At 38.0% G+C, this 17,535-nt stretch overlaps 1 protein-coding gene across 9 annotated transcripts in view; it reads right to left on the bottom strand.

Moving 5' to 3' along the window:
* CD46 (CD46 molecule) overlaps nucleotides 1-17,535 on the bottom strand; it is a 40,239-nt gene that overhangs the window by 20,093 nt on the left and 2,611 nt on the right. For all 9 annotated transcript variants that reach the window (XM_032317108.1, XM_032317104.1, XM_032317099.1 and 6 more), the window contains exons 2-5: nucleotides 11,884-12,069; nucleotides 11,390-11,492; nucleotides 6,134-6,228; nucleotides 4,516-4,713 (exon numbers count right to left, since the gene is read on the bottom strand). In XM_032317108.1, coding sequence (XP_032172999.1) covers nucleotides 4,516-4,713; nucleotides 6,134-6,228; nucleotides 11,390-11,492; nucleotides 11,884-12,069 — 582 coding nt within the window. The remainder of the gene's footprint in view (nucleotides 1-4,515; nucleotides 4,714-6,133; nucleotides 6,229-11,389; nucleotides 11,493-11,883; nucleotides 12,070-17,535) is intronic.

Genomic DNA, 17,535 nt, shown 5'->3' with positions numbered 1-17,535 from the left:
TGAGTCTCTTATGGTTTGTCTCCCTCTCGGTCCCATCTTGTTTCATTTTTTCCTTCCCTACCCACCAAAACTCGCCCGTTGCCTCTCAATTCTTCATATCAGGGAGATCATATGATAACTGTCTTTCTCTGATCGACTTATTTCACTCACATAATAATACTAACTATCCACGTTGTCGCAAATGGCAAGATTTCATTTCTTTGATGGCTGTGTGGTATTCCATTGTATATATCAACCACATCTTCTTTATCCATTCATCTGTTGATGGGCACCTAGGTTCTTTCCATACTTTGGCTATTATGGACATTGCTGCTATAGACATTCAGGTCACATGCCCCTTCGGATCACCACATTTGTATCTTTAGGGTAAATACCCAGTAGTATGATTGCTGGGTCGTAGGGTAGTTCTATTTTCAACTTTTTGAGGAACCTCCATGCTGTTTTTCAGAGTGGTTGCATCAGCTTGCATTCCCACCAACTGTGTAGGAGGGTTCCCCTTTCTCCACATCCTCACCAGTATCTGTCATTTACTGACTTCTTAATTTTAGCCATTCTGACTGGTGTGAGGCAGAATCTCATTGTGGTCTTGATTTGTATTTCCCTGATGCTGAGTGATGTGGAGCACCTTTTCATGTGTCTGTTGGCCATCTGGATGTCTTCTTTGCAGAAATGTCTGTTCGTATCCTCTGCCCATTTCTTGTTTTTTATAGATATCTTTTTTTTTTAAATATTTTATTTATTATTTGACAGAGAGAGATCACAAGTAGACGGAGAGAGAGAGAGAGAGAGAGGGAAGCAGGCTCCCTGCTGAGCAGAGAGCCCGATGCGGGACTCGATCCCAGGACCCCGAGATCATGACCTGAGCCGAAGGCAGCGGCTTAACCCACTGAGCCACCCAGGCGCCCTGCCCATTTCTTGACTGGATTATTTGTTCTTTGAGTGTTGAATTTGATAAGTTCTTTATAGATTTTGGATACCAGCCCTTTATCTGATAATGTCGTTTGCAAATATCTTCTCCCATTCTGTCAGTTTTCTTTAGGTTTTGCTGACTGTTTCCTCTGCTGTGCAAAAGCTTTTGATCTTGATGAAGGCCCAATAGTTCATTTTTGCCCTTGCTTCCCTTGCCTTTGGCGATGTCTCTAGGAAGAAGTTGCCGTGGCTGAGGTCAAAGAGGTTGCTGCCTGTGTTCTCCTCAAGGATTTTGATGGATTCCTTTCTCACATTGAGGTGAGTCATCCATTTTGAGTCTATTTTTGTGTGTGGTGCGAAGAAACGGTCCAGTTTCATTTTTCTACATGTGGCTGTCCAATTTTCACAACACCATTTGTTGAAGAGACTGTCTTTTTTCCATTGGACATTCTTTCCTGCTTTATCGAAGATGAGTTGACCATAGAGTTGAGGGTCCATTTCTGGGCTCTCTATTCTGTTCCACTGACCTATGTGTCTGTTTTTGTGCCAGCACCATACTGTCTTGATGATGACAGCTTTGTAATAGAGCTTGAAGTCTGGAATTGTGATGCCACCAACTTTGGCTTCATTTTCAACATTCCTCTGGCTATTCAGGGTCTTTTCTGGTTCCATATAAATTTTAGGATTATTTGTCCCTTTTCTTTGGAAAAAATTGATGGTATCTTGATACGGATTGCATTAAATGTGTAGATTGCTTTAGGTGGCATAGACATCTTCACAATATTTGTTCTTCCAATCCATGAGCATGGAACATTTTTCCATTTCTGTGTGTCTTCCTCAATTTCTTTCATGAGTACTTTATAGTTTTCTGAGTACAGATTCTTTGTCTCTTTGGTTAGGTTTATTCCTAGGAATCTTATGGTTTTGGGTAGAATTGTAAATGGGACTGACTCCTTAATTTCTCTTTCTTCTGTTCTGTTGTTGGTATATAGAAATGCAACTGATTTCTGTACATTGATTTTATATCCAGGCACTTTACTGAATTCCTGTTCAAGTTCTAGCAGATTTGGAGTGGAGTCCTTTGGGTTTTCCACATAAAGTATTGTATCATCTGCAAAGAGTGATAGTTTGACTTCTTCTTTGCTGATGTGGATGCCTTTAATTTTTTTTTGTTGTTGTTGTCTAATTGCTGAGGCTAGAACTTCTACTACTATGTTGAATAACAGTGGTGATAATGGACATCCCTGCCTTGTTCCTGACCTTAGCGGAAAAGCTCTCAGTTTTTCCTCCCTTGAGAATGATATTCACGGTGGGTTTTTCATAGATGTCTGTGATGATAGTGAAGTATGTACCCTCCATCCCTACAGTTTGAAGAGTTTTGATCAAGAAAGGATGCTGTACCTTGTCAAATGCTTTTTCAGCATCTACTGAGAGTACCATATGGTTCTTATTCTTTTAATAATGTATTGTATCATGTTGATTAATTTCGGATGTTGAACCAACCTTGCAGCCCTGGAATAAATCCCACCTGGTCGTGGTGAATAATGCTTTTAATGTACTGTTGGATCCTGTTGGCTAGTATTTTGGTGAGAATTTTCGCATCTGTGTTCATCAGGGATATTGGTCTGTAATTCTCTTTTATGATGCAGTCTTTGTCTGGTTTTGGTATCAAGGTAATGCTGGCCTCAAAAAATAAAACTGGAAATTTTCCTTCCATTTCTATTTTTTGGAATAGTTTTAGGAGAATAGTTATTAATTCTTCTTTAAATGTCTGGTAGAATTCCCCTGGGAAGCCATCTGGCCTTGGGCCCTTTTTTGCTGGGAGCTTTTTGATGATTGCTTCAATCTCCTTACTGGTTATGGGTCTGTTCAGGTTTTCTATTTCTTCCTGGTTCAGTTTTGGTAGTTAAAGGTCTGTAGGAATGCATCCATTTTTCCAGATTGTCAAAATGGCTGGTGTATAGTTGCTCATAATATGTTCTTATAGTTGTTTGTATTTCTTTGGTGTTGGTTGTGATTACTCCTCTTTCATTCATGATTTTATTTATTTGGGTCCTTTCTCTTTTCTTTTTGGTAAGTCTGGCAGCGGTTTATCAATCTTATTAATTCTTTCAAAGAACCAGCTCCTAGTTTCGTGATTTGTTCTATTGTTTTTTTGGTTTCTATTTCATTGATTTCTGCTCTGATCTTTATTATTTCTCTTCTCTTGCTGGGTTTAGGCTTTCTCTGTTGTTCTTTCTCCAGCTCCTTCAGGTGTAGGGTTAGGTTGTGTATTTGAGACCTTTCTTGTTTCTTGAGAAAGGCTTGTATTGCTATATATCTTCCTCTCAGGACTGCCCTTGCTGTGTCCCACAGACTTTGAGCCATTGTGTTTTCATTATCATTTGTTTCCATGAATTTTTTCAATTCTTAATTTCCTGGTTGACCCATTCATTCTTTAGACTCCATGTATTTGGGTTCTTTCCAAATTTCCTCTTGTGACTGAGTTCTAGCTTCAGAGCATTGTGGTCTGAAAATATGTTGGGAATGATCTCAATCTTTTGATACCAGTTGAGATTCTGGAGAATTCTGAGAAGATTCTGGAGAATTCTTGAGATTCTGGAGAATTCATGGAGAACATTCTGGAGAATGTTCCATGTGCACTAGAGAAGAATGTGTATTTTGTTGCTTTAGGATGGAATGTTCTGAATATATCTGTGATGTCCTTCTGGTCCAGTGTGTCATTTAAGGCCTTTATTTCCTTGTTGATCTTTTGCTTGGATGATCTGTCCATTTCAGTGAGGGGGGTGTTAAAGTCCCCTACTATTATTTTATTATTGTCAATGTGTTTCTTTGATTTTGTTATTAATTGCTTTATATAGTTGGCTGCTCCCATGTTAGAGGCATAGATATTTAAAATTATTAGATCTTCTTGTTGGACAGACCATTTGAGTATGATACAGTGTCCTTCCTCATCTCTTATTATAGTCTTTGGCTTAAAATCTAATTTATCTGATATAAGCATTGCTACCCCAGCTTTCTTTTGATGTCCATTAGCATAGTAAATTGTTTTCCAGCCCCTCACTTTAAATCTGGAGGTGTCTTTGGATCTAAAATGAGTTTCTTATAGAGAGCATATTGATGGGTTTTGGATAAAACTTATTTTTAAGCCACTGTATGCTCTTTTGATGTTTCCAAAGAAAAAAATCCTAAGTCATACATACACACAGGAGTTCACAATGTATTAATTAGAATGCCAAAAACATGTAGGGTAAGGGCTGGGGAGTTCTATAAACAGAACTACTTTTGAGTCACTTGGACCTACATTAAACTAAATTAGGCTCCTGGGTGACTCAGATGGTTAAGGGTCTGATTCCTGATTTTGGCTCAGGCTGTGATCTTATGGGTGGTGAAAGTGAACCCTGCCTCAGGTTCCCTGCTCAGCGGAAGTCTGCTACAGATATTCTCTCTCCCTCCCAATAAATAAATCTTTTAAAAAATTAAATGAGAAGCCAATTTAATGGGAGGAGCAAGCACATGTGGCTGTTTTGTTTACTGGTAGGTAAGTATTTACCAAGTGTTTCCAAAATATTTATAAATGAAGAAGGAAAAAAATGAAAATATTACCTTTACACTCAGGAGGGTTACTACTCCATACACCATTGCCAGTACAAATAAGATTACTCTCTCCAACAAGTGAATATTCATCTGGTCCATTTGAAGGATTACAACTGTAAATTACCACTTCATTATATTCAAATTCATCCTTCTCACTACCGGTATATTTTCCATTTGGTATTTTTCCAGGTGGTGGACACATTATCCCTTAGAAAGTGGGGGAAAAAAAAGAGAGGACACAAAAGGCAAAAGGAAAGGAAAAGATTACAATAGCGTTAGTGAAGACCTATGAACTGCCTTCAATAAATTCATTAACATATGATTTCTACAAGCTAGGTGTAACTCCAATATTCATTTAGAAAAAGGTTTCTGTGAGAGAATATATTATCCCAAATTCAGACCAGTAAGGTAGATGTGAACTTTAATAGAACTCATTTTCTTAAATACCTATATAAGATACCTATGAAATACCTATGTTTACCAGGAAAGCCATTTTAAGTTCTCATTATAAGAGATGCTGATGGGGCACCTGGTGGCTCAGTGGGTTAAAGTCTCTGTCTTCGGCTCAGGTCATGATCCCAGGGTCCTGGGATCGAGCCCCACATCGGGCTCTCTGCTTAGCAGGGAGCCTGCTTCCTCCTCTCTCTCTCTGTCTGCCTCTCTGCCTACTTGTGATCTCTGTCTGTCAAAGAAAGAAAATCTTAAAAAAAAAGAAAAAGAGATGCTGACAATTTAGAAATAAAATCTTTTAAAAAAGAGAAATGCGAATGAGAATTTAATGAGAAAATATGCTTGTGACTAAAAATAAAACTCAGGGCTGAGAAATGCTTTATAATTTATAAATATACTTGACAAGTTGAACAACGAAGGGGTTAGAAGAACTGATCCTCTGCATAGTGGAAACTCCTCATGTATCTTTTGACTACCCCAAAGCTTAACTACTAATGGCCTACTATTGACTACAAACTTTATCAAGAACATAAAGAGATGATTAACGCACACTGTGTGTATGTACTACATACTATAGTCATACAATAAAATAAGCTAGAGAAAAGAAAGTATTAAGAAAATCATAATGAAAATACATTTATAGTACTGTACAGTTAAAAAAATATATAAGTGGACTCACACAGTTAAAATATGTGTTGTTGAAGGATCAACTGTATATCCATTCACTGAATCAGTAGTATACAGTATCAAGATGCTGTCTGTTTTCACTTTCATCCTAATGAGTCTATGGTGAAATTATCCAAATATGTATAAATTGTGTGAGAGCACAATAGACTGAATCCACACAGCTTCCTTTAAGCCGGATTTTGAAGAGATTTGCCAAATTGTGAAACAATGCCACTACTCTCTTTCCTTTGGAAAATAATTTTTTTTATAAAAAATATAAAAAAATAAAATATGTGGCATATATTGACATGCATTGTGCTTACAGTTCTTAAAAGTGAATTAATAAATATTTATTTTAAAAACTTCTTTTATTTCTAATATAATGACTACCAACAGACCTAACCACATAAAGCAAAGTGCATTGTGGTTTCTAATTTTAAAGCATAAAGGGATCCTAACAACAAAATTTTAAGAACTAGTGCTCTAGATTCTAACGAAAGAATATACTTACTTATACATAGTGGGGGATCATCACTCCAAGTCACTTTTCTTTCATCAGCAGTAGAAATTTCACAGTATAGAATTCTTTCTCCAACTAGCCTATAACTTAATGAGAAAAGAAAAAGTTATTGGATTCTTTAGCAGTTAAGTAGATGTATATAATAATGAAAAAAAATTTGGTTGTTTGGTTGTTTCTTATGCTATAGTAGTTTGCTGAAGATGTTCTTTAAGTGACATATAATGAGAATGCTGACCATATCTGTAATTTAACCAAAGAGTTTCTGCTTTAAATATACATTGGCCTAGATCAAAGAAGTCCAAATAAATCTGTTCTATCTCTCAGTCTGGCCACTTTGCTATCTCCAGCAATCACCTTACACATTCATTTCTATGCCTATGCTCCTGACCTTTTTTTTAATATTTTATTTATTTATTTGAGAGAGAGAGAGAGAGAGAGAGCATAAGCAGAGGAAAGATGCAGAGGGAGAAGCAGACTCCCTGCTGACCAGGGAGCCTGATGTAGGGCTTGACTAGGGGAATTAAACACAGATTTGAGCACACAGAAGAAAAGAACTGGCAAACTGGAAACTACTGAGCAGAAAGAGAAAAGACTAAAGAAAAGTACACAAGCAAAGGGACTACTGGGACACCAATAAGCAGACCAAGATATACACTGTTAAGACTTCCAAAGAAGATAGAAAGGGCACAGACAGTATTTGAAGAAATAATGGCTGGAAACCCAAATTTGATGATAGATATGAATATAAATATCTAAAATGCTCCAAAATTCCAAGTAAGATGAACTCAAAGAGACCCACACTAAGACACATAATAATCAAACTTTCAAAAGACCAAGAAAGAGAATCTTGAAAGCTTGAAGACAGAAATGAATCATCACCTACAAGGGATCCTAAATAAGATTATCAGCAGATTTCACACCTGAAACTCGGAGGCCAGAAAACAGTGGGCTGACTGAATATTCAAGTGCTGAAAAAAAAAAAAAAAACTGCAAACAAAATTCCTCTATCCAGCAAAACTATCCTTTGAAAGCGAGGGAAAATTAAGATTTTCCCAGTAGAGAAAAAATCTGAGGAGTTTGTGACCATTAGACTTAACTTGCAAGAAATGTACAAGGGGGTCTGCAAGGTCAAATGAATGGACACTAGAAAGTAACTTGAAGCTGTATGGATAAATAAGGATCTCACTAAAGGTAAATACCTGAGTAATTATATTATAAAAGCTAATATTATTGTAACAATGGCTTATAAGTAAAATTTTTGTTTTCTATGTGATTTAAGACAGTAATCTTTTAGAAGAAAATAGATTATTAGTGTAGAAGCTAATATTACAATTAGTATAGAGAGCAGTATGACATCAGTAACCAAAAGGGGTGGGGATGAAGCTGTAAATGAACAGTTTTTGTAATTTATTGAAATTCAAACTGGAGTGCTAGGCCTGTAGAATGTTAACTGTAGTCCCCATAGGAGCTACAAACAAAACAACTATAATATACACAAAAGGAAATGAGAGAGGAATTTAAACATAACACTACAAAAATCAACTGCACACATAATAAAACAACAATACAGGAAATGAGGAACATAAAAAGCTATAAGGAATATAGAAAAAACAGCACAATTTCAGAAGTGTTTCCTTGTCACTAATTACTTTAAGTGTAAATGGATTAAGCTCTCCAAGCAAAAGACAGAGATCAGCAGAATGGAAAGAAACACTTTATCCAACTATACAACATCTACCAGAGCCTCACTTAAGCTTCAAAGACACATACGGGCTGAAACTGAAAGGATGGAAAAAGACATTCCACATGAATAGTAACCAAAAGAGAGCAGGGGTGGCTATACTTCAGATATAATAGACTTTAAATTAAAAAACGATTACAGGAAACAAAGGAGGACATTATATTAGTAAAGGTTAAATACTCAAAGAATATAACAATTACAAACATTTATATATGCCATGACATAAATAAATATGAATGAAAAACAGAATTACGGGGGGACTACACATTTCTCATATAGGTAATTTTATACTAATAGTTGGAGACTTCAAGACCCAACTCACAAGAATGGAAAGACAACTAGAAAGAAGATAAGGAAAATAGAGAACTTCAACAAAGTAATAAACCAACAAGATGACACAGACAATATATAGAGCATTCTATCCAACAACAACAAAATACACATTCCTTTTAATTGCATATGGGTCACTTCCCAGGACAGTCATAAGCTAGGCCACAAAATAATAACATAATTATATTAATAACATGATCAATTATACAATGAATAGTTAATAAGATAATTATGTTAGGCCACAAATTAATACTAATTAATCAGTAGATTTTAAAAGATAGATATCATATCTGGCCAAGATGGGATGAAGTGAGAAATCAAAATTAAAAGGAAAACCAGAAAATTCACAAAATTGTGAAAAATAAACAACATGCTTTTAAACAACCAGTGGATCAAAGAAGAAATCAAAGGGAAATGAGAAAATACTTTCAGGTGAATGAAAATGAAAACACAGCTTACCAAAACTTATGGGATGCAGTGAAAGCAGTGCTAAGGGGGAGATTTATGACCATAAAGACTTACTTTAAAAATGAAAGATCTGAAATCAACAACCAAACATTACAACTAAAGGTATTAGAAAAGAAAAACTAAACCAAGGTAGCAGAAGACATAAATGCTGAAGACTAGATGGGAGATAAATAAAATAGATGAGAAAAACAATACAGAAAATCAACAAAACCAAAAGTTGGTTTTGTGAAGATCAACTGAATTCACAAACCTGTAGATAGGTAGACTAAGAAATAGAGAGGGAAGACTCAATTCATTGAAATCGGAAATTTAAGTGGGAAGGTTACTATCAACTCTACAGAAATACAAAATATAATAAAATATAATAAAAATATAATACACTCTGAACAATTTTATGCCAGCAAATTGGGCAACCTAGATAAATAGACAAATCCCTGGAAAGACAAAGCCTACCAAAACTAAACCATAAAGTAACAGAAAATATGAATAGACTTATTTATTTATTTATTTATTTATTTATTTATTTATTTATGTGTTATAAACATATATTTTTATCCCCAGGGGTACAGGTCTGTGAATCACCAGGTTTACACACTTCGCAGCACTCACCAAAGCACATACCCTCCCCAATGTCCATAATCCCAACCCCTTCTCCCAACCCCCCTCCCCCAGCAACCCTCAGTTTGTTTTGTGAGATTAAGAGTCACTTATGGTTTCTCTCCCTCCCAATCCCATCTTGTTTCATTGATTCTTCTTCTACTCACTTAAGCCCCCATGTTGCATCACTTATAACTAGTAAGGAGATTGAATCATTAATCAAAATTCTCCCAATAAAAAAAAGCACTAGACCTGATGGTTTCATGGATTAATTCCACCAAACATTTAAGAAGAACTAAACCTATTCTTCTCAAACTTTTCCAAAAAGTTCAAGAGGAAGTCTTCCAAATTCATTATGAGATCAGCATCAACATGATACCAAAACTAGACAAGGGCACTGCAAAGAAATAAAGCTACAGACCAATATCTCTTATGCACAGTGATGCGTATATCATCAAAAAATACTAAACAACAAAATTCTGCAGTATATTATACACCATGAACAAGCAAGATCTATTCTTGGGATACAAGGATATTTCAACATGAGAAATGATCAGTGCCATATGCCACATCAGCAGAATGGACACAAACCACATCATCACTTCAAGTGATGCAGAAAAAGCATTTGACAGAATTCAACACTCTTTCATGATAAATATACTCAATGAAGTAGGAAGACAAGAAAACTATCTTAAGATAATAAAAGCCATTCATAAGAAACCCACAGCAAATATCATACTCAATGGTGAAAAGCTGAAGGCTGAAAGCTTTTCCTCTAAGATGAGGAGTAAGTCAAGGATGCCTGCTTTTACCAGTTCTATTCAACACAGTACTGGAAATTCAAGCCATAGCAGTTAGACAAGAAAAAGAAGTAAGACATCCAAAACATCCAAACTGGAAAGGAAGAAGTAAAATGATCAGTTTGCAGATGATGCAATCTTCTCTACAGAAAACCCTAAAGATTCCACCAGAACAAGGGTGTTAGTAGCACTAATAAATAAATTCAGCAAAGTAGCAGGATACAAAATCAATATTAAAAAAAATCAGATGCAGGGCACCTGGGTGACTCAGTTGTTCAGCTCTTGTATTGGGCTCAGGTCATGATCTCAGCGTTGTGAGATCAAGGCCTGCTTCCAGCTCTCTGCTACAAGTAGAGCCTGCCTAAGATTCTCTCCCTCTCTTCTGCCCCTTCCCCCCGCCACTCACATGCACACACGCTCTCTCTCACTCGATCACTCGAAAAGAAAAGAAAAGAAGAGAAACGAAAAGAAAAGAAAAGTAAAAGATACATTTCCATATTGTCCTCTAGGTGAACACTTCATAAATGCCCAGTATCCCCAATATATAATATTAAAAGAGCCCTACAGAATGGAGGTTTTTATTATTAAGGGCTCAGTATCTCTTTTTGAAATACTTAAACTTCATAGTAGTCACAAAAATCCAACTAACAAATCCTCATCAACATAATGGCCCAGGCTAACGAGGTGAATTCTGACATGGTAACACCTTAGAATTATCTCAATGCAAGAATATCTATAGTTGGCGATTCGACCTCCCATTTCTATAAGTTGGTCATTTTAAATAGGGTGCACTTTGTTGTCAAAAATGAAGTCATCAGGGGCACCTGGGTAGCTCAGTGGGTTAAAGCCTCTACCTTCGGCTCAGGTCATGATCCCAGGGTCCTGGGATAGAGCCCCACAACGGGCTCTCTGCTCCGTAGGTAGCCTGCTTTCCCCCACCTTTCTCTCTGCCTGCTTGTGATCTCTGTCTGTCAAATAAATAAATACAATCTTTAAAAAAAAAAGAAGCCACTTAAAAAAAAATGAAGTCATCATTGTTAATGCTTACAGTATGTTTATAGTAAATATAGTAAGTTGTTCAGGTCTTGTTGTTCAGTTGTTATAGAATTTTCCTTTTCTTCAATTTATATTTCTTTCTACTAATTACACATCTTCTCAGTTTCAATAAAAAGCCCGAGACTTGTTAGGCTATAAGTATGACTTGTCATATAAAACAAAAATGATGTCGACTTTATGGGAATGCTTAAGAGAAGCAGAACAAAAAAATGGAATTAGTAGTATTTATCTTATTTCCAATAGGGAACAACTTACCCCTCATTACAAGAATAGTGAATCTGCGAACCAAAGGAAAAAGATCCATTTACAGCGGATACCTGGCCATTTACCGGTTCTCTTGGATGCTGACATTGTTTTGCTAAAAGAAAATTTATAAATTCATTGTTTCACAGTGAATTCAAAACATTTCAAAAGATATAAATGCTTAAATGTTTAAATTAGCCTATTTCGTAGCAATTTCAAAACATTTAAATTAAAATCAAAATTTTACACTGCTCTTCTGAATTCAGGAGAGTGTTACTTTCTTTCTTTGACTATTGTAAGGCCAAACTTAATATTCACATTTAACCAGGTAACCAACTGCCAAGAAAGATACCCTGGGGATTTTTCAAAACCTGAAAAGCTACATTGTTATCTAAAACCTACATTCACATGAGAAAACAATCATTGTGCTAGTGCAGTATGCAACCTAAAATATGTGAAATCTCTAGAACAAAAAACAAAACAAAACAAAACTTTTGTACCCTTACCTGTACAAGCCTCCTGAAGAGGTGTCCACATGTTATTAGCCTGACAAACGGAAGACATGGGACGAGGATGTATAACAGGCTTGTATCCTGGTCGACAAACAAAGTATACTATGTCCCCAGGATTATAACTGGATTTAGTAGCATTTGGCTTCATAAACTCGAATCTTGGAGGAGGATCACAGGCATCTAGGGATAAGAGAACGAGAACATGAAAATGAAGTATCTTCTCTCTTTGGCCAACCAGGGACGATGACGATGATGTCCCAGAAGATAGGTAATACAGAATAAATGGAATGATCCTTGGCAAGATTTTAAATGATTCTCCCAAGCTTTTAACCAAGTGGTGATAGTAGTTGAGGCTGTGCCTTGCTTATTTTCAGTAACGTCCTACTAGGTGATGAATTTTCTTTCAACAATCAACTGAAGAAACAAAATGAATGGTTTAGGTCTAAGAATATATGTAGATAAACATCCTTTCCCACTTTTTTCTAAATTCATGTCAAAACTCACCTCTCCCTTAAGAAGCCTTCTATAGGACACATCACCCTGCTCCAATGACTCTCCCATAGTCTGAAACATACTAATGATAACCCGTCACTTCAGGCTCAGTCTCCTCGTTGCAGAAGGCAAATATCTAGAGACCAGAGATCACAGGTCTTCTTTTTCTACTCACTCAGTATCCAGTGGGTACTTCAGAAATGCTAGAGTATCCAGTGATTTTTAAATAAGCATTGTGTAGTTCACAGATCAAGATAAATATGCACAAACTCTTCCATGTAAGACTTCATTTCATGCTTCATATAAGTGAACTGAGCTTCTCACAAGTGAACAGATGCCACTCAAATATCAAAATTTACCATGAATATCCTTACAAGAAAAAAATGTTGCTTTGGGGGCACTATTTTAAATATAATTTCATCTTCCTCCACTCATTAATGGATCCCACATTCCTTCAGCTAGAAATTCTATATAATTCCATTCTAGATACCAATCCATTACATCATTAAAAATCATGGAACCACCAAGAAAGAATTAAGCAACAGCATGCCACTGATTAAATAATACAAGTATTCCTTGCATTATGCAATTTCATTAACTATTCCGAAAGCAGATAAAGAAGACAGAATTCTAGGGGCACCTGGCTGGCTCAGTGGGTTAAAGCCTCAGCCTTCGGCTCAGGTCATGATCCCAGGGTCCTGGGATCGAGCCCCACAACGGGCTCTCTGCTCAGCAGGGAGCCTGCTTCCTCCTCTCTCTCTGCCTGCCTCTCTGCCTACTTGTGATCTCTGTCTGTCAAATAAATAAATAAAATCTTAAAACACACACACACACACACCTAGAGTTAAAAAAAAAAAAGAAGACAGAATTCCAAATATGACTTTCATATAAAGTAATCTGTTTGGGAAAAGAAATGTCAATGGGATGGTTTATCCATCCAACTAATTTGCAGTAGTTCTCTTCCTCGCACGTGCAGTTATATGACACGCTTTCAAAAATATGCAGAGTTTACAACTTGCTCTGTAAGCTTTACACACTATAATAACTGTGCCCAATATTACACTATTTCACAATAAACTTACTTCTGTTCCTCAGGACACTGATGTTTTTTATCCTCTGGCTACCCTTCCTTCTCTGCCCAGTTGGATAATGTATGCTCCTAATGGGTTGCTGTAGGAATCCTGGCTACTCCATTCTGCACATCCCTGTGAGGGAGTGTGCACACTCCCGTGACCTCATCACCACTGAGAAGAGCTGTCCTGAATCCTGGTCTCCATGCTTGACCTCCAGCCCAGGGGCCAACTGTTTATATTCAACTGCCTCCCCACATACTGCTATCCATACAACATTAAAAAAATTTTTTTTAAAGATTTTATTTATTTATTTTGGACAGAGAGAGACACAGCATGAGCGGGAACACAGGGAAGGGGAGCGGGAGAGGGAGAAACACCTGGATGCAGGGCTTGATCCCAGGATCCTGGGATCATGAACTGAGCAGAAGGCAGAGGCTTAACGACTGAGCCATCCAGGCACCCCATCCATATAACATTTTGAAGCCAAAGTGTAGACTCTTGATTATTCACTCACACAGGTCCAGCAAACAAGACAGATGAGTTCTTAAATTTTTAATTCCTCAATAATTAACATGCAGTATTATATTAGTTTTCAGGTGTACCATATAGAGATTCAACAATTCTATATATTACTCAGTAATCATCACAATAAATGTGCTTTTAATCGCCTTCACCTATTTCAACCATTCCTTCCCCCACCCCCACTCCCATTTCCCCTCTGGTAATCAGCAGTTTGTTTTCTAAATTTAAGGGTCTGTTTTTTAGTTTATCTCTTTTTTCTTTGTTCATTTGTTTTGTTTCTTAGATTCCATATATGGGGGTGCCTGGGTGGCTCAGCTGGTTAAGCGTCTGACTCTTGATTTCAGCTCAGGGAGTGAACTCAGGGTCATGAGATCAATCCTCCCATCAGGCTCTGTGCTGAGTGCTGACGCTTCTTGAGATTCTCAATCCCTCTCCTTCTGTCCAAACCCTCTACCAATGCTTTCTCTCTTAAAAAAAAAAAAAATCTATTATATGCATGAAATCATATGGCATTTGCCTTTCTCTTACTGACTTATTTCATTTGGCATTATACACTTTAGATCCACCCATGCTGCTGCAAATGGCAAGATTCCATTCTTTTTCATAGCTAAGTAACAGTCCACTGTGTGTTTGTGTGTGTGTGTGTATAAACATATAAACATCACACCTTCTTTTACCCATTCATCTATTGATAGGCCCTTGGATTGCTTCCATATTTTGGCTATTGTAAATAATGCTGCCATAAAAAGAGAGGTACATATACCTTATCAAATTAGTGTTTTCACATTCTTAGGGTAAATACTCAATAATGACATTACTGGATCATGTGGTAATTCTATTTTTAAATTTCTAAGGAACCTCCATGTTTTCCACAATGGCTATACTAGTCTGAATTCCAACCAACAGTGGAGGAGGAGGCATTTATTCACATCTTTATCCTTTTGATTTTGCCCATTCTGCCAAGTGTGACATGATTTGCATTTCCCTGATGATCAGTAATACTGATCAACCTTTGCATGAGTCTCTTGGCCATCTGTCTCCCTTCTATGGAGAACTGTCCATGTCTCCTGTCCATTTTACATAGATTATCTTGGGTTTTTTCTTTTTCTTTTTTTGATGTTAAGTTGACAATTCAAATGCTGATTCCATCTCTCTAATTCTACCTTTCCCTCCAGTTCAAACCACTGCCATTTCCTCTCTAGAGTGCTACCAGCGTTTCTGAACAGGCCCCCTTAGCCACCTTGCCACCTTTCATTCATTTCATGCCAGAGTCATGCTGACAGGACACAGTGACCAAAGCTCCTCTAAGTCTGATATCTTTCATTGACTTCCCAACGCCCTCATGACAATGTCTAGGGCTCCCTATCATGGCCGGCAGTCTTGTAAAGCCCGTCATTACCGAGGCTCTGCTCACTTTTGCATCCTATTCCCAAGCCCTATTCAATTCCTGGCAGTGTCCATTAAATGACCTCAATTATGTCCGCACTCCGGTCCTCCCCGCCTCAATTAACTTCAGCTTTGAGCAGAGACCCCACATGCCTCCCACTCTCTCACCCACTCATCCTTCAGTTTCGGCTGACAGGCCACTTCTTGTGGCTCTTGACATGTGTCAGCAAAAAACCGCGGTAAGTTTCCTCATGATCCACATTTACTTCGTCCACAGACTACCCCACAGTGGGACTCGTTATTGTTTGTGCTCTCTACCAGACTGTTACCTCTGAGGACTATGGGGGACACCTCACTGAACATGTAACACCAACCACCAGAGCTGAATGAGTGCCGCTGTCAATTCCAGACACTATCTTAGACCAAAGCTCACATCCTTTTCTGCTCAGCCAACTTCTTTCAGAGATACCAACAAATCATAATTTTTTTCTTTGTTGTTTTACACCTGTCTTCAACTTTTTGGTTGAATGATAGCTCTTTTCCTTAACCAGGGTATTTGATTTCTATGATGTCAAAATATTTACACTTTCTTGGTATCTTTTGGGCCCATTCTCCATTACTGCTATTATTAGAAACAACATTTTAACATTACAAATGGAGAACTCCAAATAATGGGGATTTTATTTTTTCCCAAGTATGGTAACTGAAGACTCTACATCTTTTTTCTTAAAACAATAGTTGTGATAGTATTAATAATTTTAGAAATAGCAAACGTTCAACACTACCTATACTATTATTTTAAGTACAATTTAACTTGACTTCATACTCATCCTACGGTTGGGCACTATTGCCCCCTCTCTAAGATGGGCCAGCTAAGGCACAGTAGGTTAAGTCACGTGCCCAGGCCAACATCTCCAGCAGCCAGGCAGCCTGCTTCCACGACGGACACTGCTTCTCACCACACTCCCTAAAACCCTCCCACGCTTACACCAACACCCTGCAATGCCATCCTCAAGAAATGGTCTTCTACCGAGTCTGGAGAAATTAAAGGAACCCTGGTTTAGATTTGCTGTGTGCTAAGTCAAACATAAGGGCTCAAGTGCCCTGAAGGGACAGATAACATCATGCCTACATTTTAACGATAGGGATTGTTCATTCCAAACTATCCTGTTGCTTTTCACAGTGATTGGCTCTGTGTTCTAGTCCTTGGCCTTTCCCTTGCCTCGCTTGCCCTCTAGCTGCCACACCGGGCAGCTCCGTGGTCCTTGGGAGTCCCCAGCTACGTCAAAACATCCTTCCCCTATGAACATCCTTCCTTCCTGCTCAGCTGCAACCCCCACTCAACTCCTGTCTTCTTATACTGAATCCACTCAGCTACTCCTCTAGCAAACACCATCTGCTTCCCTCGGGAGGCAGTGCCCAGTGGTCTCCTCGTGGACTGTCCTCCGCATGGATCAATCAGTCACTATCACGGGTTTCTGTGTTCAATAGTTCCCCTGGCCAATTCCATTATTCACCCATGCGGCCATAACACCAAGCACAGCATGATGTCCCTCCGAGGAGCTGGGCAAAACCATCTGGCATTCAAAGGACCACTGGTGTCCAACAGAACACCTCGCTGAAAGAATATACTGAGATGTATCTAATACTGAAAAGCATCATCTTTAAGCTTTGGCCAGAAAGACCTGGTCACAGGATTTCCTCTGTTGCCCAACTCCCAGTATTCTGGTAACCTAGCAACTGACCAGATAAGGTCATGCTCTCATTGCATTATAACCTGTAGAGTAAGGAAGTAAGAAACTACCCTGGAAACACTTAATGGATCTATCCTGGCTTCATCCACCAGAGAGAAAGAAAAGACCTAAAAGAGACACCACTCAGCAAGAGGTGGTGGGTTCTGTCCAAAACGCACACCCCTTCTAGAAGAATGAGACTGGTTCTGAATTGGACGAATGTTGGCTTCTACCACCTCAGGCAGCTGGCAACTAACTACCTCTCAGATGGGAAGCCTCCAGGCACAACACTGCCTGCTTACAAACCTGCTTCCCGGCCTGTGAGCTGCTTCAGAACTGAATATGTATTCTAGTCCCGTATTTTCCCTGCCCGACATAAGGAGGCTCATTTGTACTTTCTCTAATTTCATACCTATCCTGATTTTACCTTTGAACTTTCC

Source organism: Mustela erminea, chromosome 17 (genome assembly GCF_009829155.1).
Source record: "Mustela erminea isolate mMusErm1 chromosome 17, mMusErm1.Pri, whole genome shotgun sequence".
In the NCBI taxonomy this organism is placed as follows: domain Eukaryota; kingdom Metazoa; phylum Chordata; class Mammalia; order Carnivora; family Mustelidae; genus Mustela; species Mustela erminea.
The sequence above is the reverse complement of the archived record's forward strand: the minus strand, read 5'-3'. Positions and strand labels throughout refer to the sequence as shown.